The sequence below is a fragment of the Anomalospiza imberbis genome, chromosome 2 (genome assembly GCF_031753505.1).
Source record: "Anomalospiza imberbis isolate Cuckoo-Finch-1a 21T00152 chromosome 2, ASM3175350v1, whole genome shotgun sequence".
In the NCBI taxonomy this organism is placed as follows: domain Eukaryota; kingdom Metazoa; phylum Chordata; class Aves; order Passeriformes; family Viduidae; genus Anomalospiza; species Anomalospiza imberbis.
The window spans coordinates 79,476,983-79,502,617 of record NC_089682.1 but is presented as its reverse complement, the minus strand read 5'-3'; the positions used below and the strand labels follow the sequence as shown (position 1 = coordinate 79,502,617).

General features: G+C 40.8%; 1 protein-coding gene across 5 annotated transcripts in view; it reads left to right on the top strand.

Moving 5' to 3' along the window:
* Positions 1–25,635, top strand: part of STARD13 (StAR related lipid transfer domain containing 13) — a 303,442-nt gene that overhangs the window by 185,111 nt on the left and 92,696 nt on the right. The window contains exon 1 of one of the 5 annotated variants that reach the window (XM_068181987.1): positions 4,234–4,518. The exons of the other annotated variants lie outside the window; for them this stretch is intronic. Within the exon in view, the coding sequence (XP_068038088.1) occupies positions 4,350–4,518 (169 nt within the window). The 5' untranslated portion in view covers positions 4,234–4,349. Of the gene's footprint in view, positions 1–4,233; positions 4,519–25,635 lie in introns of those variants that run through there. 5 annotated transcript variants of the gene reach the window in all.

Here is a 25,635-nt window from a genome sequence, read left to right as displayed (position 1 = left end):
CTTCTAACTACATGTCACTAATGTTAATAACAAATGTGCTCCTTTAGTGGATAGGAAGCTGTTTTGTTCTCATAGAACCAGTACTTTCTAATGAAGACAGGCTGTCAAGCTGCCATTAAATTTTAGATGTGAAATAATGAGATAAGTGCAACTAACAATAAAAGGGAAATGGGTCACTTCGGGAAGATCAAGTGGCTGATTACTGTGTGAGAACAGCAGGTTCAATCCAAGCCTGGAGAACTCCACACCAGGTACAACATCACAGACCTATTTCACAGTTCACTGGGAGGTGTGCATTCTAAGATATAAATCAGCACTCCTGACTATAAAATCAGTTTTATATTTATATTTATATTTATATTTATATTTATATTTATGGGAAATTGATGTTCATCTCAATTTATCCTCAACTACCCCACTGTAGCCCTGCCTCCTGGAGTAATACTCTAAGGCCAAGGTGGTGTGTACAAACTGACCCTGTTGTCTTGCTCAGAAAAGCCAGTCATAAGTAGATTGTTAAGGTAGTTTGTTATCAAATATATTTTAGCATTTCTACAATACATTGCGTTGTTTTCTCCAGCTGATGTCAGTACCCCACTCACAGTGAAAAGGAAGCAGATCTCCTGTACTGCTTGAGATACTGCAGTATCTATAAGCAGCCCTGGGGTGACTTTTCCTGCCAATAGTTTACTCCTTTCTCACACCAAATGCCATTTCAGGGAGAAAAGTTGTCAGAGAGACGTTAAAATCAATTAACAGAAATGAAGCGTTGCAGTTCTGCCTGTGAATGCATATAGAGAAGAGTATGACTCCTTGAGCTGACTTTGCCAGTTATACTAAGTCCATGCAGTCATCAGAAGCACTGTGCTATATGAACAAGCCTTTAACTAAAGATTCCTGATATCCCACAGTATTTAAGCATCCATCAAGTCACTGGTTGCCATGTTAGATGTGACATGTGGTTACTACACTATGGATATCTGTGTGGACATTTCTGAACCATTTTTATAAAACCCCACTAATTCCAGACGTGGTTTTATGAAGGAGTCTCCTTTCCTGCATAGATCAGTCACAACATGAAAGCATGAAGTTAGGTTTTCTTCTCATGGGTTGTGCTTCTGTCAAGATTGGCAGCAATTTCAGGTGTATGCTGGAGCTCCCTCATAGTCCTTGTAAAATGCACGAGGAAGCTTTTATTTTGAAGTGCTTTTATGAGATGCATTAGCATGAAGTTCAGTGTTGCTCTATTAACTATTCCAGAAACAGTCTGTAGACTGAGACTGAAATATTAATTAGTGCTATTATATAACAACTTAGACTTCTCTAGTACTTCTTGTCTGAGAGGTTGATGGGCAAAGGAGTTTCCTCATCAATGACATATTTTTGAAAATAAACAGTGAGTGTCAAGACAGTCACCAAACAAGGATACAGTAATTTTAAAAGTATGCAAGGAGGGCTACTTCTTTCTTTCGCCATGCACAACTTCAAGCACAGGAGCTTTCAAACACGCACCACAAGACCAGCTAACTCTTGTTGTTTCTTGTTTTATTTGACTACTATGCAAGTACTGGACTGAAGCCAAAGAATTCAGCCTCAGCACAGGCAGCACTTGTCAGCATCGAGCCTGGGGCAACCCTCTGGCTCTGAAGTTGTGTTTGGACCCTCGTGTCTGAGAGGAAAGTCATCATTCAGCAACAGAGGCTTCTTATTCTGTCCTTTGTGACCTCTGAGATGAGCTGCTGGGAAGCTGGCAGGGCAGCTGGGCCCTGTTGCCTTACCCTCTGGTGGGGACATGGGAAGGACAGGCAGCCACGGGGGCATTGAGGCTGGTACTCTGCTCTCTGTCACAAGCATATAACTGGGCTTGCTGAGCCCTTAGTGGATGTGTTCACTAGTATATATACCTTACTTAGGCTCTTGCCGTGGTTGTTGTTTCTTTGGACTGGCTTTTGAAGCATTACATTTCTCTTAAACTGCTTCCTAGACTTTGGAAGTATTGCAAGGAAGAATGCAGAATCCCATTAGCTGAAAAAAGTCAATGCATTTTCCAACAGAAAAAGAAATCCTTCTGAATATTTAAGCAGAGTGGTATTAAATTTTAATATTTGCTTTGCATGGCATTAGCAATAGCATTTTTAAAATAGAATTAGATCAAAGAACTGTAGATTAATCAAATAAAATTTTCCCTGCATGGAAGTAATGTCTCTTTGGATAAACACTGTGCCTGCTATTGATGTTTGGGGGTCTCTGGGATATTTATTCCTGAAAAGATGGCAGCAGAGTGACTGACACACTGGCTTGGCAAGCTGGGGTAGGAATGGGAGCCATCTCTTCCCTGCTGTTCAGGCTCTCTCTGCTCACACCTGTGAAGTAATCCTGCTTCTCCTCTTTGCACAGCAAGGCTGAGAGGAGACTGGTCAGTCCTACTGCCTGGATGCCACTGCCCAGCCCTTTTTTGGAGTACAGATGGTAGTGGTGCCATGTCTTTGCTCTTGAGTTTGAAGTCTCTGCTTAGAGCCTCAGAGGAGACCATGCAGGCATACCTGGAGCAAAAGGCAGCATGTACAGCACTTGCAGGTGCTGTTAATGGTAATAACAGGTAATAGAGGCTTCCAGTCTACAGCATTCATTTTAAATTTCTAGTATCTGGAATTATATTTCTCCATTTTATGGCACTGCACAAGTCTCACATTGATGAGGAATGAAATTCATAAGGTGTAATGAGAACAGATTGCATCGCAGTAAAACTGTGCCCTAAGGGGGTTTGCATGGAGCAAAATTTTAATGAATAGTTGTGAACAAGAGCTGTCCTTCCCCCTCTCACGTTTAGGTGACTATATCTGCCCTGTCCTCTGTGAAGAGGCAGGTCCCAGGCCGTGCCACCTGATGGCCCTGCCCTGGTCAGCACCTGTGAGGCGGGGAGTGCGAGGAGTACTCCATTGTATCATGGCATGTTGTGAGATATTGTTGGCCTCAAGTCTGGAGAACAGGACACAGCCAATAATGTCACTGGAGATAGATGTCCAGGTAGCGTTTCAGGAGGTCAAGATCCCCCCATGGGTTGGGATGGGGGTCGAGCCCTTGCTGCCTGGGGCTTGCAGCCACTCCAAGAGTGCTGTCAGCTGCCAGGCCCCAGCTTGACACTGGTCTCATGGGAAGGGGCATGGAGATGGCAGCATCATTCCTGAGCTGGGATTCTTAGAAATCACAAATTTCCCGTAATTCTTAGAAATCAGCACACACTAGGGGTGTATTAATCCAAAATATTGGTATTTAAAAATATAATGAAAAATTATTTGACTTAGGGGGTATTTTCAGTATATTTTCACTCAGATTTGCTGCCTTCCTGCTGATAAAAATGGCAATGTTCTGTTTCCATATGATTAAAGAAATAGCATCTTCTGCTAACTCAGTGGTTGATATGTGAGGATAGAATGAAAACACAGGCCCCTCTCTCTGTTTAAAAAAAAAACAGCAACAAAAAAGAAGATGTTATGGCAAGGAACCTGAATAACAGACAACGTCTCCATCCCCTTTCCCTCTTCCAGGCCAGTTCTTGGTAGCATTAATGTTAGGGACTCTTGGGTCTTTTGTTTACTGCTGAGTTGCTGCTACTAGGTGTTGTTGAATTTTTTTCATCCCAAGGGCTTTGCTTGCTCCAGTGCTCCTTGTACCGTGCGGTTTTGGAGATTCAGACTGCCCTTCCGTAAACGGACTTTTTCTTGGCAAACGGGGGTACGATTTTTAGAAAAGTAAGCAAGGGCATCATCTCCAGAGATGAGTCAACAGCTGGGCAGCGTAGAGCAGAGGAGAAAAAGGGTTTCGGCAGCCCTGAGTACTCTAAACCCCGCATTTTCGAGCGTCTTCAACTATTTCTTCTTTGCTTTCTGAAGCGGCCCGGTGCAGCCCCTCCGTGCTTGGGTAAACTTTGGCCAGCCAGGGAGCAGCCGGGACAGGCTGGGGCTGGGGCAGGCTGTGCGGGGCTGGGGCTGGACCGGGACAGGCTGTGCGGGGCTGGGAAAGGCTGTGCGGGGCTGAATCGGGACAGGCTGTGCGGGGCTGAATCGGGACAGGCTGGGGCTGGGGCAGGCTGTGCGGGGCTGGGGCTGCGGTTGTGCGGCGGGCTGGGGCAGGCTGGCTGTCCCGATCCGCAGGCTCACTTCCACAGGCTGCGCTGGGAGCGATTGGCCCGCGCGGATCATGTGGGAGAGAGCCGGAATCCCGAGCTGTAGTAGCTCTTGGCATTTCTTTTGCATTTAAAGCGCTCGCTCCTCGCAGCTCCCTGGGGCTTAGAGCCTCCCTGCTCTCCTTGCCCTGGTTCCGATCGGGGCGAGCCGAGGGCAGCGGCGATGTTGAAGCAGGTGCCCCGGGCCGCGGGCACCGCCTGTTTCTACCTGAACGCGGTGTCCCCCGAGGGCCAGGAGCTCTTCTGGCGCTGCGATCCGCCCGCCCGGCGCCCTCCCTACAGGACCAGCAGGATTCTCGCCCGTCACCAGCTGGTGACGAAAATTCAGCAAGGTGAGTTGCTGGCAGGAGCGCTCCGTAGCCCGGCGTTGGCGCGGGGTCTGCCGGTCTGCTCTTTCGTAAGAGAACAGGTTTTCATGCTTCATGTTTCAGGCTCGTTTCCTGTCTCTATTCCAAATTAATCTGGCTAGAGACAGGGTTTGAAATAGTCATTCATACCTCTCTGTTTCCACACATGCACACATGCACCGACCACCAGGAGACAAATGCTAGTGCATGATTAGCGATTTAACTAAATTGCCTTTTAATCATAAACTACTGTGGTATCTTAGGTGCTGAACTTCGTCTTGTCTGACTGTCTGAGCAGTTACTGGCACCCATTCATCTGCTCTGATTGCTACAGATCAAACCTGCCCGTAGCAACCTGCAAAAGAAGAATAGATGGTCACCCAATTAAAAAAGAAGCAGAAGTCCAGTGCGGCTGGACGAAGGCAACTGGGATAACATCCTTTGGAAACAAGTGTGTGTAACTGGCAGGGCATTAGAAAATCCGTCACATATCCTTAAAAATAATTGCTGACTTGGCTTTCCGCAGCTGAAGTGGTTATCTAAGCAGTCATTACAAATCTATCAATTTGGTTTTTTCCTGAATGTCTGTCTATGGCACTGAAGCTAAATGCAGATTGGCCTCAGAACAAATCCTTTGGCCTGTGCACACAATTTAAAATCATCTTCACAATGGCTAATGAAAAGATAAAAACCCTAACCAAGTGTACCGATTTTTCCAGATTATAAAACAAATCATTACATAGTTTTGTATTGATCATGATTTTGTATGGAATCCTGTTTTCAAGAGCATTGGTTTCCAAAGTAGATGTGGTCCTACTTGCAGAAAAATGTCATATTGGAAAAAAAAATTCCTGATGATAAAAGCCACTTTCTGGACAGCTTGCAAAAAAGGTGTTTAATTCTGCTAACTAGAGACAGGTATAGGGATAACATCATTCATTTTCATATCTGGCAAATATCATAGCAATTGGTGTGAGGTTTTGACCAGCAGCAGTTAAATGGAGTGGCTATTTTTGTGTGCTGCTTTTCAGTAAGATTCTTTAGATCTGTGGCTGTCAAACTCTGGGAGAAGTACAGAATATAGTGATGAAATTTTATTGCATTTGTAAAGAAAACAATGCATAGTTCTTTGGCCAGGTTTAAAAAGATGAAAAAGATAGTTTCTGTGGCAATTAGGAAAGTGTGGTTGTTTGCGAGGCAGTCTCAGGAACTGGTCGTGTTTGAAGGATACTGGTCCTCACTGCAGCTCTGATTTCAGGAAGGATATTATGTCATTCTGTGTACCCAGTGTATGGGCTGGATTGAATGGAAAGAAAGGGTAATTTATTTCTCTACAAGTTTATTTTAAAATGTTTTGGGTGCAGTGCTAGTACCAACTTAGTGTTCAAACAGCATTAACTGAGGATGTGGTGGATTAACACACCTCTTCTACCTGTCATGGTGCTATTTGACATTCCCTCTTGTAACCTGTAATCTGTCCAGGACAGCCAGGGCTGCCAAAGCCAGCCAATGATGCTGAGACTCTGGAGAAACTGTATGGTGGGGAGTTTCAAAGTTGTAACTTTTCTTCCTGCAGCTTGTTGCATGGATGGTCAGTCTGTGGTGAAATACCTCTGCTCCACTTTCGCAGCTTTCCAACCTGTTCTACACAGAGCTGTGGAAATTATATTTGTATAGTACCTTGATCATGTGATGTCTGTTACTTTCCGTATATGAAATATTTATGTATTTTGGGTCACTAAGAATAAATACATCACTTATTTCATTGATGTAAGCTGGGACAGGATCCACTGTTGGGCAGGTGTCAGTTCATTAGCAGTAAGGAAATTATATGTGCAGATAGATGCTCATGTTTGTCTGTAAGCCCATATGCAGGCAGATACACATCTAGTGCAAAACCAAGGCACACATTTTTTCTATAGTGCCTTACGTAATGACTAATAATTTTAATACAAATAGTTGTGTTAGCAGTACCAAAAAATCTAAACCTAGCTAATATGACCCAGTTTGAAACCTCCGGTTTACAGTCTGGATGAAAAACCTGGATCCATCAATCCCTCTCAAGACTTTCACCAAGTTTTGCTAGGTCAGCACGTCACCCTCTCTGCTTGCTTTGTTCAGACTGTAAGCAGTGTGAGGGTACTGGATCAGTCCCCATGCCTTTCCCAGAGGGTACTGGAAGAGTACTCTAAAATGGGTGGAGTTATCAGGCTGTGCTTTTAGAGGTGAATGAGTTTTATCCCATTAACAAATGGGATTCATAACTAGTAGAGTGCCACACACAAACTTATCAATAATATATTGAAAAGTAGATTAGGAGACGCAAGTTGAGAGCCAAAACTTGCTTTCAGTCATCCAGTTGAGTAAAGCATTTAAATCATTATTTAGTTGCTTGAATTTGTATATCTTTGAGTCATACATTTTAAGGCCATTAAGACAAAGTATTTGAGCATAGCTACCCCAGTTCTTGTGTTAGCACCTCTCCAATCTAATAATTTGAATTGTAGCATATGTTTAGAAAAAGATCCAGCCTGCATTTTAAGATTGTTGGAATGGTGAATCCTGCCTTGTTAATTACTTTGCTGAAAACAGATCTGCCACATGTTTAAGTGCTAAGCTGCCCTGGGGCTTGTTTGAATACCTGCTCTCTGCTGCTTACCCAATTATTTTTCACTTGCTGGTTTTCAGACTGGAGGCACCTAATGTAGGATTGTTATATCAGGGGAATTTTTACCTTAGTGGAAGGAATGTTTTACAAAATTACAACATATCCAATTTACAGTGTATAAAAAAGTGAAAGCTTCCATTTCTGGTCAGTAACGTAGTGTGATACAAAGTGTTGCATATATTGCTAGCTTTTCAGTCATTAGCTGCATGTACTGTTTGAAACTATGCTAATTTACGCTATCATATCGCAATACAGCTTTTCTTCCTCTCTGAAAAACACATTTGCTGAAGACTATTTCCTTTGTATTTTCCTTTGGTGTTAGTTAAAAATAAACTAAATGAGTCATTAGAGGAATTATACTATTTAATCATTTCAAAAAAGAAAATCACCACAAGGGAAATGACAGGAACCAGACTGTTATTTCAATCAGATCATACTTTGAAAGTCCTAAATATTTAGTTCATGTACACCACCAACTCCTTGAGGCAGAATTATGAGGTGGCCTGTGAATGTGAGTGCTAATTATGTTTGATATTAAACAGGTAATTTCAAGATGTGATCTTTTTGATGATTCTCTTTCCCCCATAAGCCCATTAGTTTCCACACTGAAGGGGACACATGCCTCAGTGTAAAGGAACAGGGTGTAGCATGCTTGGTCTGAGGTATTTATTCAAACTCTGTATGCAATAACTGTATGAGAATTCATTAACGATTACTCATGTTTTCTTTAAATAAATAAGGTGGTGACTTTCAAGAATTTATATTACATGAGTCACAAAGTTGTTATTTCTTTTACAGTACGTGGCTAAACTCAGTGCAGAACAGAAAATATAAAAAGTAGCTGTAGGTAAAAAGTAATGAAGAATTAAGGCCGTACCCTGAAAATGTTAAATTGAAATCATTGACTCTGCAGTACAGGTAGAGTGTAAGTCAAGGTGAATGAAACCACATCTGCCCAGCATAGAAAGGTTGGTAAAGAAATGTTCCCTTTCATCTACAGTAAAATTAGATTCTTAGCCTGCATGCTCAGTAAGACAATAATATGAAGAAACAAATGAAAATAAGACAAATTCCTATTCTCAGTGAGCAAATTCCTGCCCACAGTGTATAATGTCCTGTGATTTGTCTCAGTTTATGTCCACAGGCAAGAACAGTTGAGGAAAATTGTTTGATGGAGCAATATTAAATCAGACTTTAAACTTTTCAAGGCAAACTCTCCATTCAACGCTCAGCAGATGTTTTATACTCTTAAGTGTTGCAATTTCAGTTTTGATCTTGTATGTCTACTATCACCTTTGGTCACCTGTATTTGTCTGGTTTGAGCGAGTTTTAGAAGTGCAAACAAATGCACTTTTCTGTTTTATAGTCTTCCCTTTGTAATTAGTTCAAGGTGTTTTATTCTTCTATTTTTCTAAGCATGAGTAGAATTTGTGGAAAATGTTACAGAGGTATACAAGTGACTTGGACAAAATTATGCAGTTCAAGTGACTTAAATTTCAACGATTATTGTACCATAAGAGATAATAAGCTCTTGTATTCCAAAGGAGAACAGGGAAGACCTGTAGGTGAAAATGTTGTAGTCATAGGCTGCATTAAAAAAGCCCACATAAAATTCCTGGTATGTACACAGGTGTGGATTGCAGGATGGGAAATGGGATAGAATTAAAAAATTAAAGACTGTGAGTTTGGTCAGACATACAAAGAGGACAAAATACAGTTGTTCAGGCAACCTGAACATGATCTTTCTCATGATCTGGATGCTGGCCACTTTACCTGCATGTGTTTTAACCTTACTGATTGAACACAGGAAAGTGAAAGATTAACCAACAAGATTCAGCCTTGGTGGTAATGATACAAACACCCTCACTTATGTCATCTCTGACCAGTGCTGGTTGTCTACTGCCTCTTGAGCCTGTAAGCTGGTAAGTCAGGACAGCAACACCTTGTAGCCACCTTTCAGCCCCCAGTGCCTCCTCTTGTGGTGCCTCTGTGTCTGCACTCCAGCCCAGGCATGCAGGGCAGGACAGAACTGGGGCTGGCGTTGCTCAGAGCTCTGGGAGGAACATCCTTAACTGCAGAGCTGTTTTGCAGACCTCAGCTGGGACATGGTCCACCCCCTCCACCATCAGATTTGTGTAGGGCAGGTGTGTGCTCACAGAAGAGGGATCTTTGGGTTGGTTGTTTCATACACTCTTTAAGGTCCCTTAGAAACTGAGACCCTATGTCACCTCAAACTTCTTCATCATCTTTTCTTCCTTATACACTCTTTACTCAAGTCCTTAGACCTGGACTTGAAGAAACTAGAGTTCTTCAATTAAATAATAGGATTTTTAAAAATACTTTTATTATGTACTTGTACTCTGAAATGGTTGAAGTATTTGTGTGAAACTTTAACACAAAAAATGTGAGCATCCTTAGAGGTATTTATAAGCTCAGAATGCCCTGAGATGTGTTTATATTAAAAACAATATTGGTCTATAAGAGTGCAGTCCAACTAATTAAAGCTTTAAAAAGTTGTTCTTCATAAACAACAGGACATTTAAAAGGGAGAAACCTTCACTGGCATCACTATCTGGCAAAAAGGTTCAGATATCTAACTAGAAGTAGCCTGTGTGGTACTGGAGATTGGATTCAATAATAGTGGCTATTTCTGGTCTTAAAACTTCACAGCCACAAAATGTCAAAGGCACTTCGCCTGACACATGCAGGTTGGACACCAAAAAGTAAATATTGGTTCTTCTTATAGGTTAGGAGACTTTTACTCTCAATTTCACTGAAAGCAGGATTTCAGCCAAAGTGAAATCGCGACTTGAGACTTTCTTGTTTTGAAATTGTGAAATGAACAGCTGTAGTTTTGCTATATATCTTCTGCATTGATCATGGAGGAGACTGAATTTCATATTAACCCCATGGAATAAGTAGACACAGTAATAATAAAAGACATTTAAACCAATAAGTGCAAGATTTATGCTCAATAAATTAATCACTAGAGTAATAATAATCAGAAGGGGAACTAGTTTAAATTTAGAAGTGATAAGTCACTGTGGCATATAAAATGCTACATAACAGAAGTAAAATGGAAATTACTCACAAGAGTTGATTAATTAAGAGAATATATACATAGCATTTTTTGTTACTCAGTTTCTTGTATCCCTATTTATACAAAAATCCCTGAAAATAAAGTGCAGTATTTGTACCATGAGCACTGTAAATGTTAATTTAAAAAAATCTGCAGTCTTATGTTCCAAAAAGATACTATTATTTCTTGGCAATAGATAGTTGTGTACTTTTTATTTTTATTCCCGTGCAAGCTGTGTAGTCATTGATAGCATCTTAGCCTCACTCTTTTTTTTATCTTACTCCTATCATATGATGTTCTCAGACGTTTAATTGCACTTAAACAAATATATGAGCTGTTCTATATAGGGCATCACATATGTTTGGATTAGTGCCTAAAGGACTGAGCAAACAGGACCCTTGTTAGTAGGTTATTAAACAATTGACTGTAGTTGAGTTTGTTACAGCATTTAATAGCTTCTTTTGAGGGTAAAATTATGAATTATATGTCCTGTAAGCTTGATCCAGTATATACTAGTTGTGTCATTTCTTATTTATACTAATTTTGTAGATATAAAAATGTGAGCAAGTGAGAAAACCCTCATCTTTGAGGCTTGTGGTGCACTTTTTGCTTAAAAACCTGAGGAGTTTCCCCTTTCAGGTTCAGTTTAATGGGTCAGATGAGCACAGCATAGTATGGTGGGTGAGAGGTGGGCTTGAGCACTTTGAGCTGGACTATTTAGAAGCTGTTGAAGAGTAGACAGTAATGATTCAGAGGACTTGGGAGTATTATGGCTTGGCTGAAAAGAATGTGTGTGACTCAGTTTGAAAACATCTTGTGGGTTTTCGCCTCTCATTTGTTACAGGACCGACTTTAATTCTACAGGGAGAAAACAATCACTCCATAGCAGTTCAGAACACGTGGGATTTTGCCTAATACAGACGCAGAGATGAACAAAAGTTTCTGTCCTTGTGATAAGTTAGGTAAAGTCGACAAAGTAACTTGGTTTAAAATAATGGGCTGTGCAGTACGTCTTAAGTAAATACCATCAGCCAGGCATGGAAACTGCCTGCCTGGAACATACCAGACATTTTGCTTTCCAGTCAAAGTCCTTTGCCAAAGAAGGACTCAGCCCTGCTACTTACTCAGATGAACCTTCCCCTGTGCTAAAGGAGCAAAATAATACATCCTAATAATGTCAGCTGGTATTGTTTTAATGAGCTAGATGTTACAGCCTTATGGCAGTAGTTGTACTCTCTTTTAATTGGATTGCGGTTGGAGGAAGGTCTGTTTGTGTGATCAAAGTTTTCAGGATTTGGAACCAAAATTGCTGTCTATTTATTGTCATCTCTCTCCTTTAGTCCCAATAGCCTAGAGGGTATCTGATTTTTTTTCCCCCTTAATGTGTCACTAGTGTCTTTCATGGTTTGTTTATTTTATTGATTTTGCTTGTTTCTAGTCTTCCACCACTTGAATGGTTTAGGAATATGGATAAAAGCAGTAAATTCAAATCAAAATCTCTAATTTAATTCTAGCTTTTATCTTCTTTAATCACAAACACACACCCGCTGGCATCCAGCACCCAGCGGACCTGCCATTTTCTGGGAGACTTCTCAGCTTCCTTCCTGCAATCATTTGCGGGAAAATATGGCACCCTCGGCTTTAAGAAAAGACAACACAGCTATTACTGCTGAATGGGTTGGGAAGTAAGGATAGTGGTACAGCTTTTACTAATGTGTAACACTTCCCTGCAAAGAACTGCTGCTTCTCCGAACCCCCCCAGTACATGCTGAACCATGTGTTTTTTCCCCATATTTCTGACAGCACTTCCCCCTTCCTTACTGCATGTGTCCTTTGGGCCAATTACTTCAATGTCCATTTATCCACATTATTATCCAGAAACTCCTGCTTGCAGATCTTAGGTGTTAACACATCATGTTCCTGTGTTGGTACAGCAGTAAAATGTGCCTCTGAGTCTGGGTGGACATATCTGTGCTGCTATATAAAAGAGATGGGAGGTGAGCTTGAAGTACCCCCTGGGCTGCTGAGCAGATTCTCTGGCTCTATTTTGGGCTTCTCCAGCTGGCTCAGTTCAGACTAAGCCTCAGAGAGGACTAGTCGTGGGTAATGAGGACATGAGCTGAGTGATGCCACTTGACCAAAAACCAAGAATCGGTCTGTTTCATTTAGCAGTGTAATTGTAACCCCTCGTGCTGCTGCCACTGCAGAAGGTACAAAATAAGGAAACACCTTGCTCACAAGGTCTAAAGGTCCAATATTAATGTCTCTGTAGTATTATCCCCCAAAAGAGGTAAAACAATTTTAAAGCTTGAAGTTTCTGATGAAAATACGTGAAAGTAAATGTATCCTGTCATGAAGTGCCTTTTCATTCCTGCAAAAATGCAGAAATAAATTCTGTTAAAAAGCCAAGTACTTAAGTAATTTTCATTATATCATACTGTGAAACAGACAGTTCATATTAGCTAACCACAATCCCATCCTTCTCCTTTTGAAATCAGTATCCCAAATCTGTGTAAGGTCAGAACTTTCAAAAATCATTCCAAATAATTAGATCATATTGCTGATCCCAATAACTGCAGCATCATCGAGTGTCCTTTCAAAAGACCCAAGATTTGAAAAGGGACCAAAGATGTAAGATGACTCTAGATTTCAGGAGGAAGCAGTATCTCTGTCAACCCTCAGATGGCACCAAGGGCAAGACTTGTGTGAAAGGCACAGTCCTTTTTCATAGTTTCAGCTTCAGGAAGCACAGAATCTTTCATGTTCTGTAGTCCCCACTGATACAGGAGTGGGAGTCTGGATAGGACAAGACTCTCAGAGCCACACAATGTGGCTTTTTCATAATATATTTGGCAAACTTTAATGTTCTGCAGGATGAATCTAAGTTTTGTGTCTTTAATTGCATCTGATGGCAGCAGCTGAATAGCTAATCATTTTGTAACTTCAGAGGTAATGGCTTTCTCTTCCTGCAAACATTTATCTGAAAGGGATAATGTAAAATCCAAAAGTTAGTGCTTGGCACAGAGGGTGAGGCAGTAAGTCCTTGGCTTTACATTTTTTTCCTTTTTCTTTTCAATTTTACAGCTACATTTATATGTATTTCTGAGGATATTTTAAAACTGCCATCCTGTCAGCTTCACTTAGTTAAAAGTGTGGCAGTCTGCCTAGGTCTTATCCAGAGTTAAGAGGAGTTTCTTTTCTCTTAAATTCAGCAAGCATCAGTCTATATCTGTCTTTCCAAATCAACAGACTGAGATATCAGAATACTTTTTCCAAAACTTTATTATTCGAACTGCTGATTCTGCATTAAAACTAGACACCCTTGCCAAAACCTGAGCCATGGCAGCAAAAGCTGCATTTTGTACTACTGCCTGAGTGCTGTAGCCTGGATCAAATAATACAGGCACTGATTCATGGCCAGGATTGCTCTATCTTCATCCAGTGCTTCATGCTGAAAGCTGGAGCTGTCTTCATCGTGGTGATGGCTGATCAGACATCACATCGGGGGTGCTACCTGGGGAGATATGTGGCTGCAGTTCACCCCTGAGGCCATCCCTCCCCAGCAGCTCACAGCCCTGACATCCTTGCTGAAGGGCCATGGGTGCCGGCAACAGGCAAAGGGGTGCCCTTGAATTTGTGCATGGGGCAATTGTCAGTTCAGACTAAGAACTGACAGTTCTGTTTACCAGCAGCTTCCGAAGGAAGGAGGAGATTTCCGGTGACATTTTAATTCCCTTTTATGCAGAGCTATTTTTAGACAGTGCTGCTGCCAGTCATATCAAATTCTTTGTGTCTTTTGAGTTTTCACTGAACTGCATAATATGCGTTTCAGCTCCCTGGCACATAATGGCAGTGTTATTTGCTGAAAGTCTTATTATTTCGAGTGGCCTCTTATCTGAAGATCAATTCATTAGTTCTGGCCTCTGAAGTTTAAAAGGAAACAATTGCAACTACTAAAGAAAAAATCAAATTACATTTTATTTCAGTAATACTTATTTTTCTCTAATATTGGGTAATGAAAGTCTATTTTAAGACTGACAAAGCAGATGATCCAAATTTCAGGGCTGCAATCTGACCTCTGACATCCACAGCTTATTAAAATGGGTGAGAGAACTGGACTATCACTGAGGGAAATTTAGTTCTTTTTCCATTATTTGGTTTATCTTTTTAGTCAGAGAATGCAAACCAGTTTCCACCTGTTTCCAGGTGCTCATGGAAAGCCACCAGCAATGAGAGATGCAAGGAGAGGTCACTTAGGTTGCTCAGCTAACTTTAGTCAGCTAAGTAATTAATGTGTTACTCAGAAGTGTCTCAGACCTTTAAAGTTGCATTGTTCTAGAAAGTTGTATTTTGGACTATTTCTGTGGAAGACTTAGGTTAAGAAAGTTGCTGTATTGCCGTTGGACTCTCGTTGGGCATGGGGCCTAAAAGTTGTTGTACAAGCAGGAAGACAGTTTTCACCCACCACCAGGTGTGATACTAGGTGAAAACAGGAGGAAGACTGGGGTCTAAAGTCCTGGAAAATCCTCCATCTTGAGTCTGCAGTGAGAATCGGTATAAAGCTATTGGCATTTTCATGGTAGCTCTGCAGAGCCCCTGACTCCCACACCGACAAGGCTTTTTACAGCTTCATGGTGCCTGTGAATGTTTGTAAAAACAGTAAGTTTTCAAAAAAACTGCCAAGACCAATAGAGAGAGCTTTTAAAATGCAATCTGAACACATATAGTACACAGAATTTTAAGGATAAGGACACAAGTAATTGAGTGGGTAGCTTTTCTTGTTCAGCAAAACATTTCTGTTACCAGAATGCTTTCTTCCTCCTGGGCACCTGGATCTGACAGTTAAAAATGTTCTGGTTGAAACTATTGCACTATAGCTTGCTTTTTTTAGAAAACTTAGGAAAACCCAAAACGGTAGAATAATTGTTTTAAGTGAATATTCAATAGACATAGCCACAATCCAATTAAAGCAAGTCAAAAAAGTGCCACTCATTTTTTTAAAGTATTCCTTATTGACTCTGTAGCAGCTGGAAAACTATAGCAAGTTTTAATTATCTTCAGAAAACAAAAAGCTCCCGCCAACACATGCTGGTTATTATCAGCAGCTGTTGTATGCTGACATACTCTTTCAGCATGTATGAGGCTCAGCTGTCCTAAAAAATCATTGTAAAATGTAAAATAGATTTATAGTGATGTTAATTTCTGGTTAGATATTTAACTACTGATGTAATTCATACTGCATTTAAGTCTGCTTCTTTGTTTAAGCTATAAGAAAATTATTTAATTATTTTAAGGATTAATATTTAAGAAGTGCAAATTGCAAATTTGCAAAATGCAAATACCAGGAATTTAAAATACTGAACTGTGGTGCTTTTTTAACAATCCACTAAAAATAATCAGATTCCCTGTTACAAACTACAAACAATAATTTGTAACAAAAGTTACAAATTAATTTGCTGATTTAAGCAAAATCTTTACATGTCATCCTTTTATTCGCAGAAGTGGAGATCTTTATGGCAGTGGTAGTTGTCAAATCAGATGCTGCAATTCTGTTTATTGCATGATTTAGCAGAGTTTGTTTTTTTAATGGCACTAGTGTACTCTTCAGTCTGAGACACCAATAAATACATGCAACATTTATGCTTCAGAAATTATTAGAAAGACACATAGGTATGGTAGATTTTTTTAAATTTATCTTGGGCCTGCATCTTCTCTAAAATGGAAAATTTGTGATTAGCTCTATTTTCCATTACTTTATATTCTCTGTGATCTATTTTAATTTTGCACTGAAAATACAAAATATATCAGTCAATCTGTAAAGTGTGTTGTTGGCACCAAAGCAATTTTAGACCATTTCTTGTTCACATGAGAGATTGACATAGATCTGATGGTTTCCATTCTGTGGCTTAACCTGGAGGGAAATGTTACATTCAGCAGACTGGACTCTTGACATTTTAAGAAGTCCTTTAATATGGATTAAAAATATGCATGAGACTCCACATAGTCCTATTTCACTGAAATGACTATTGACTTTTGGACTTGTGTTTTCACTCAGACTGTTTTTAATCAAACTGCAATCTACTGAAATACAATTCAGGTTCTAGTTATAAGCAGGACTCGGGTGACATTCTCTCAGGCTGTGTCCATGTGGATACACAACGACTTCACACCAGCTGGGTAAGGCACAATATTCCTTTGCTGTCTTAGAGACCCAGAGTTCAGATCCCCAGAAGAGAAAGACACTGTGCTGAAACAGAATATCTCTAGTTTGCATAAAAATGCAGGAGCTTCACAGTAGCACCACTAAGTGCAAGAAATAATCCTGGGTGAAGTCTCACATTCAGAAACCATGATTTCATGTTTGATATGTCTGCTTCACTGAAGCACCCTAAAACCCTCCAAAACTTTAGTGTACAAGAACTGCCCAGGCAACGAGAGAACTTTACAGAATCACAGAATAATTTAGGTTGGAAGAGACATTGAGGAGTTGTCCAGTCCAGCTCCTGCTCATAATGGAGAAAGCAGGATCAGGTTGCTTGGGACCTTGTCAGGTTTAGTTCTGAGTTCTCCAAGGGCTGATATGCAACTTCCAATGTGCTCTGGGAAACTTGTGATGTTGTTTGTTATTCACCACCTTTCTTTTCTCTTATGTCTGATTGGATTTAAAATTCTGCAACCTTATTTCTGTTGCTTTTCATCCCACAGCTGTGTACCTCTAAAAAGACCCTGGCTTCACTTTCCTGTTAAGTAGATGAAGCCAACAATTAGCTCTCCTACCCTTTTCTTCTTAAGGTTAACAAACCCCGCTCTGCTGGTCTTTCTTTCTTTCTTTCTATGTCAAGTGCTTCAGCCCTCTGCAGGGCATGGTGTGATATGTCCTTGTGCTGGGGAACCCCAAAATGAATGGAGTAGCCTGTAGCTTCACAAGTGTGGATAACAAAAAAGCAATCACATTTCTTCATCAGCTGGCTACATTCTTGCTAATGCATTAGCCTAGTGTGAGGATGGTATTATTGGCCAAAAGGCCAAATTTATGTTCAATTTGTTGCCAACAGAACCCTGAAGGACTTTTCTGTGCGGGCTGTATGTCCAGTTAGCCCCAGTCTGTCTGTTTGCACAGGGTTATTCCATCCCAGCTGCAGGACTCATGTGGAATGTGTGAGGTTCCTGTCAGCCAATTCCTCCAGCCTGTCAAGGTAACTTTGAAGAGCTGCTCTCCAGCATCTCAACTACTCCTCCATGGTTTGGTATCATCCACAGATTTGCTGAGAGTGTACTTTATTCCATCATCCAGGTTGTTATTAAAGACATTAAACAGTATCAGCCCAGTATCATTGCCTCAGGGATAGCAATAGTAACCAACAACCAGCTGGACTTTGTACTGCTGAGTACAAACTGTGAGACCAGCGATCCAGTCATCTGTCTCACCATTTGTCATCCATGTAATCTATCGTTCACTTGCCTGGTTTGGCTATGAGGATGCAGTGGGAGACCAAGTTAAAGATAAACTTCCTGGTTCTGTCTCCTTCCCTAACTAGTCCCTAACAGCCCATGGATTATGGTATACTTAATGATGTGTCTGCGAATGACCCAAGTTCAAGATCTTGCCCTATGGCATAAGCAACAGAAAACCTTCTCACTTGCAACTTCTGTCAGCTTCAATTTTATATAAATTAATAACAATACATCAGCACAGATAATTGAACCAGAACCTCCAATTTCATTGATCTGTGCCATAAGCACTATGCTACACAGTCAGTCTCAGTAGACCTTCCAATTGTGCAGTTTACATGGTATAGGATCCATAATTCATTGAATGAAACTAACCTGTGGTTCTGCAGTCTTTAAAAAGAAAATAGGATGAAAGCAGAGAAAAATAGACTGAATTTTTAGCTTTGTTTATTTGTGATTTGTCTTGGTGAGTTGTTAATGTGTAGTCAGTCAAGTCCAATGAGTTGATGCCATTTGAATTATGTTGTTTTATCCCAGCCTGAAGAGCTGCAGATTAGTCTAAGAAAATTTGGAGCAAAGGAGAGATACAGGGTGAGATAAGAGGGGAGTAACAGGTCTGCTCCACCCTTCCCAGTATCTTTATTTCCAATGTACAGCATGAGATGAGGCCACATCTGCAGAGCAACTGAACAAGCCACAATGGAGATCAGATACAAAGCAAATGAGGGGTAAGGAGACAGACAAGGTAGGTAGGTCACTGTTGTCACTAATGGAGGAGATAGAGGCGTCCACCAAAAATATCCAGGGATACTGAATCAGAAGTTGTTTTCCACCCTGGCTTCTGAGTCTTAGTCTTGCCCCAGGCAACAGATAGCCGTATTTAAACTGCCATTATCTATCCAGGATTACAAATATGACTCAGGTAAAGGAGGGCAAGTAAATGCAGGTCTACTGCAGGGATGTACACATAAGAAAATGCTTGTACACAGGTTTTTAGTCCTATGAAGAGAGAAGAGTTTGGAGCTAAAAATAGCCATCTAGTTATTGTTATCTACTTTTTTAATATCTTCTGTCCTAAGTCCTATCAGTAGAGGAAGAAAAAAATCCCAGAAAACAAACATACTAAAAAAATTGCTTACTCTTTGTAGGAAGCATTTAAAAGTCCAAAGGCCATCACAGATATCTTTATATGATCAGTGTAACTGGACTGTAGGAATTAGCTTAGCCAGATAAGTAGTTTTATTTGCTTTAATAATAAAGTAAATCACTAGTTTAAAAAAAACACCTCTGAAGTATTGATTTTAAAATATTTTGACCTTAAGAAGCCTGAAGGACTTTAGATTATCAGGAATCCACTGTGATTCTGTATCTGGAAAACCTAGAAAACGTTACTTGTCTCTTCTTAATTGGTATGTTTTGTACCACATCAAAAACTGTAAAAAGTTCCCACTGGCTAGCAGAAATAATTAAGCTTACCAATTTTTATAAATTGTGCTTTTGAAGTAAAGCATGACCTTAAAGATGCATTTTTTTTCAATCTCCTTGACCCTCCTCCTCAGAGCATTTGAAACCTTTGAGGTAAGCAGAAGTGACAGGTATTCAGCAGCCTTGGAAAACTCTGGTAGCATCTCTATAAACTGGAATCTGTAGCTGCTACTGCAATTTGAAGATCAGAAGATGGACGCAGCAAAGCTCAGAGATTTTGATGGAGTACAGGTGGCAGCAGAGCAGTGAAACCAGAGCTACAGTTCCAGAGTCCCCAACACTGTGTTCAAGTACACTAGATCACACTGCCTTGCCAAAATAGAAAGACACACAAAAGGCATACTGGCACTAAAATACTAGAATACTAGTAAATACTAAAATTTATTTCATGGGGCCTTTCACCTGCAGCTCTTTCCAAAGGAATTGGCAAGGGTACAGGCTTGGCAGTAGCAAGATGACAGATGTGGCACCAGTGAGATGCATAACATCTCTGCACTTCAGAGAGAAGGTATCAGTCAGTGCCAGTAGCTAGCATGGAGCACTCTGGGGGAAATCCTTGACCTTATATAAAAGCTACACCATACAACACTTCTTATAACAGAACTGAAACTCTAACCTAAATTATCTCCATTGAAGACCTGAATGAAATTTCTTATTCTAGCAGCAAAATGGGTTGGAGTCTCTGAGTGAGTGGGGCAAGGCTTGGGGCTTCCTGGGTGCTAGTCTGGAGAAGTGAGCAGCTCACTGCTCAGCCCCAGTGGGCAGTGTCAGTGGGCATGTAATCCAACTGAAATGCACATTCTTGCCAAAAGGGCTGGTTTTGGTCTCAGCCACTTCCCTCCTTTGAATCGAGGCTGGTAAAAGTGTGACTACAGGATGACTTGTTCAGATCATTGGCCCAAAAGATTGTGCTTGTATGGTTTTATTACAAGGTAGGTGGCAAGAATGTGTAGTGAGGAATGGGACAGCTCTGTTTAATGTCAATCAGCAGTGTTACTGAATTAAAAGCAAAGACTGTAGCTGCATAAGCAATGCAGAGAAAGGCAACAAAGCAGCTGGGTATATTGGATTTGTTTGCACATTTCTAATGTGTCCTTATGTCATAACTCAGCAGAATTATTTTAAATAGACATATCAGAGTATCTTAGTTGGAAATCTAATTAAAATATGGCAAGGTTATGCACAGAATATATTTTGTTGTTCACATTTGTTTACAAGAATCCTGTATAAAACCCCCTTTTCCCTTGCCTGAGTTGTACTGCCTTTGTTATCTGTGGTCCACTGATGTTTGCAACTCTCTTGATTACTATTGGAAAGCAGTTATTAAACAGGGTGTTTCATTCTTAACAAAAGTTCCCTAGAAACTGGCAGGGCTAAAGGATTTAAAGGTCTCATTCTGAAATGCAGATCATATCTTTTTATTAAGAATTTCTTTGTGGATATTGGAAATGTAAAGTTGACATTTCAAGAGAGATCAGCTCAAGCAAAGCACACAGTGCTTAGGAAGAGAAAAACCAGATTCTTCTGGCATTATTCATAAAGAGAAGTACTGGGACCTCATGTGAATCAGCAGGTAGGAAGCTGCAATGTGTCAGTAATATCATAGTGCTCTTTGAGCATGTTTAGGAAATGCAGAGGTTCAGAACAGGTCTAAGCTCTTGATTTAATTGCTTATCTATCTACTAGTCTGATTTTTCTCCTCTGTTTGCTTTATTTTGTTGCCTTATCACTCTCTACCATAAGAAATAACAATGCAGATTTTGTCCCTATGTTTTGCATCTGCCTACAGAGATAACTTTCTGTAACTGCCATTTTCATTTTGGTATTTTCCCCTTCCTTATCACACTATGCACATGCTCCCTCTTCCAAATCTGCTAAGAAAGTATGCTAGCAATGTGCCTTTACATGTTTGACAGAACTCTAGTGTGCATAAGATCACTGATCATTAAAAAAGGCTGTCTAAACAAAATCTTCCTTTTTTTTTTAACTTTATGGACATTTTTTTTCAGTGTTTATGCACATCTTAATTTGGCTGCAGAGAGTCTGCTTGTATAGTTGCCCCTTTTACCCTTTTTTCTTTTCATTTTGCCTCCCTATTCTGTAAACAAAATGGAAATGGAAATATGCCTTTTAACTCATCATTTTAAAAAATCACGGATTTGGAATGTTTTTATTATGTATCAACTGTAGTTAAAAATACAAGTTTTATATTTGGGAGCCTTCGTTACTGCACATTTACAAATCAGAGAGATGAATACTCATATGTAGACACACTCATGAGCAAAAATAGCACATTCCCAAGTGGTATCATTTGGGTAGGCTGTAGTACAAATTCCCTGGCAGCTGGGAAAGCAGGACAGAGTGCAAGGCAGCACTAACAGAGCTTCTGTGATAGAGGGGAACTCATCATGGCCCTCTAGAAGTCCCCTTGGGGGCCATGTGCTCTTCTTGGCAACAGCCTGACCCTACAGGAACACTACCAGACTGGAATCAGGAAAATTTCCTAGTTTTGTAGTGTTACAGTGATTTACTTCATTCAAGATGTTCTCAGATCTTTTTCCTTTAGACAAGTGTGTTTCTTGTCTGTAGCTTGTTCAAGAATGGACCATACCCATAGGAGTATGGCTGCTTGGGAGCCCTACACTGCCATGTCACACATTTGAGTGCATCCTCCCATAATTTTAGCTGTTGAGGCACTGCAGAATTTAGGCACATGTAGAATTAAAGCTCACAGAAGGTAGACTGAATTAAGGATTCTTGTCTACCCCGTGTATGTTCTAAGAAACTTGCAATACAGCACAATTCAGTTATACAAACACATAATATATGCTCAATATGCCCTGAATAACTCTGCCATGTGCCATGGAGAAGATGAAACTAATCTATGCAAGAAACTCTGTGCTGCTGACTTCACCCATGAAAATTTTGGGAGCGCTCCAGCAACAATGCATCCATCAGTCAGTCACCTGTTTCCTTCCTCTCTCCTGCAAGGTTTATTGCCAGTTCCACCTGTGAATGTCCCAGCTCAGACCCATGCAGGAGAGCTGTGCCCTGTGGGCACCCAAGGACAGCACTCTGGCCAGTGTACCACAGCAGGCTCTTAGCACCTTAGACCCTTCAGTAAATTGTATGACAGCCTATTTTTTTTTTTTTTCGTGGGGCACTGTGGCTGTCCCTGCTAAGCTTCTGGGTAACACAGTAACTGAAAGACCTTTGGCTGTGCTCACTCTCCCTTAGTTTTGTTATAGCTATGGCCAGGTGCAGAGCCAGTGCACAGAGATGGATTGTTTGTTCCGCAGTGGGTTGTGCCCTCCTTGCAACATGGAGTAGATTCAGTCTAGGAGGTATTTGTGGGGTATTACAAAATGGCTTGTGACCCAAGACAGGAATGGTGAGATCATGAGCACTGAGGGATGGCTGGGACAGCAGCTGTTGCCTATTGCAATCCCAGTGGCACAGCTGCATGCAGACAGGAATGTCTGGCATGGAGGGAGTGCACCAGTGAGGGGATTACACGCACATGGAGTTTAAGACAACCATCGAGTAGTTTTGCATAAGGCTCTTGAGGTTAGCCAGAGGCAACCATGCAGATGCAAGTTTTGAACGCCATCCCAGCCCAGAAGTTAGGTGCCATCACAAAACTGTCACGGGCTCAAAGAGTGTCTGCCTTGGTGTTAGAAGTCAATAAGCAGTTACCCTGTGGGCATTTGACAGAAGACCCAGGTATGATGAACTAGTGGCATGTAAGTATGTAAGATGCTATATGCCTCAGGAGTTACTTTAGGTGACTTGGGCTAATGGTGGCAATATTTGCTAGCCTTGAGGAGTACATCACCAGAAAGGATTGCAGGTGTAAGGTGGCCCCAAAGGCAGGTAGCTGAGGTTCTGCTGACAGTGTGTATGGTGCTGACATGCCCAGGAAGTCTGGTATTACCTGCTTGAGGAGAAGGAATCTCCTTTTGCTCTGAAGAGAATAATTCCTTTTCTCAGTGTCTTGTGCCTGCAGTTAGCTGCTGCTTTTGTGTATGAAACTGCATCATGGGATAATAGCAACTAGAGGAAAAAAATCCTATCACTGTTTTGGTTGGTGGGGAGCACATTTGCCTGACTGAAGGCTAGGTGGTGGTGCCTACAAAGGTGCCAGTGTGCTCAGTGTCTTCAAATGTACCCAGAAACTGCAGTTTTCCTTACTGCAGCTGCTCGGTACCACTGTAGCAGGGAGTGCAGTGCTGTGTGATGCCACCATTGTTTATTTTGACACTGTTTATGTGTCCCTGTTTGAAATACGGTTAAAAGATCTAGATACGGGTCTGTGCCTCTTCTTTCTTAGTTAAACTCTCAGAAACTGGTATAGTTATGGGTCACAACATTTAATTAAAAAATAGGTAAGCATTAAAATACCAACATTCCAAGTGTCCTCATAACAATTAAGTGGTACAGAATAGGCAAGAAAATTGGGAAGTGTAGTGTTCTTTGTGAGCTGAGCATCATGCAGTGAGCGATAATGGAAGAGGAGCCTCCAGCAGGGACGCTGCCATCAAACACACAGTCTGTGGAGACAGGAACTCTGCATAAAAGCTTGTCCTAATTTGACTGATCAAAGCTTCCTGTCAGATTCAAGTGCAGACCTTCTCCACCTAGGCTCTTTGTAGGATATTGTGTGCGTGGTGGGGGGAGTGTTCAAGAGCCTGTTCAACAAGTGCCAAGTACGATTTGTTTAATGCCAAACCTGCTGTGTGAGGTTAGATGTATGTGCCAATGTCAAATATCTTAATCTGAGCCCCAAGTACTGATATAACTCTTTTCTCAGATGCACTGTCAAAGTTAGGCAGTGTATAAGTTCAACAAGGCTTGTGGCTTATGGTGTCTTCTTAATTAATATCATTGTATTTCATATTAACTGACTCAGTAGTGTCCTTATTAAAAATTTAGCTTGCTATTTCTACAGTAAACAAGATGATGTTTGCTTTGCAATAGATAACACAGACTTGTTATTGCTAATATATAACACAATCTATATTGATAATAGATAATACAAACTAGTTCTTGAACACCACCCCCAATAAAGGCTTGTTTGTGGTGAGTTTGCACGTCAGGGTTCAGCTTTGTGCAGATTTTCTTTGGCTTAATAAGGATTGATTTTGCTGAAGCCTTTTCTTTAGTGAGCCACTAAGAGGCTCTCTTTCCATTACCCTGCTGCTTATATTCACAAAACTTATAAGAGTTTAATACCTTTGAGCCATCTGTCTCTCTTTTAAATCAGCCAATTTGTTCAAAAGTTATTGGTGGAGGTGATAAGGATTCTGACACAGAAAGGGAGACAGACCAAAACCACAAAGCCTGGCCATGTCAGAGGCATTTCCTTAGGAAATCAGTCTAAACATAGATTGCACCAAAAAAATCTTACATAAAGTCTTTGTAGACTAGATCCCTTTCATATAAGTTTCTCCAAGTTTTTAATTAAAAATTGGCTTATAAAAATAGGTAGAAGAGAATTTCACCCTATAAATGGGAGCTTTCTTCTATTTTTCAAATGCAGCATGAGAGAAAGACCAAAACAAGGCCTGAGACCAAGAAGTGGTTCAAAAACCACCTGCTCAGTTACAGGAGCTGTCCAGCTGTGGCAGTGGGATCTGCTCAGAAACCTGCACCTGATGGGCATGGACATCTGACTTGCCAGTTCGCAGACCTCTTCTGCAAGGCCATCACTTACATTTCATGTTGTCATATCTGTCCAGGAGCTCTGGCATTACCTGTTTCAAATCTGCTCACACTGAGTAAGTCTCTTAAATCAGCCCATGTCAGCTCAGAGAACAGTGCTATTTGCATTGCAGCCAGAGTACCATTGCTTCAGGGTTTCAATAGTCATTTGACAGAATAACTTTAGTGCTTCAAAAAGCTTACAGTAATGGCTCTAACCCTTATCTTTGTGCACTGTGTAGAGTTCCACCCAAACAAAGGAGGTAATGTTGAGCAACTGAGTGAGTCGTTGTAGGTTCCAAAATGAGCATAGGCTTAGGAACAACATTTGGTTACAACAGATGGGAGGAGCACATGCTAAGATATTACTATCAGCAATTGAAAACATAGCAAGGCCAGAGGCAAATGATATGTACATATGGCTTCTGTATGAGTACATACGCAGTATTTCTTCCACACTCAGTAATTTTAAAAAAAACTAAAACATTGCCTAGTGGGAAATGTAGGTTTCTCACATTAAAAAAGTTATATATGATTTCATTAGATGGTAAAATGAGACAATCATGTAACATTTGTCTCCACTTTCCCTATAATAGGGATAAAATATTCTTAGGGCATAAATAGCAATGGACTTGAGTCATAACTGAATAGTTGCTTCATTATGTTACTGTACTGCAGCAGGGAAGTCTTCATGACCGTATGGAAAGCCCACACCCAG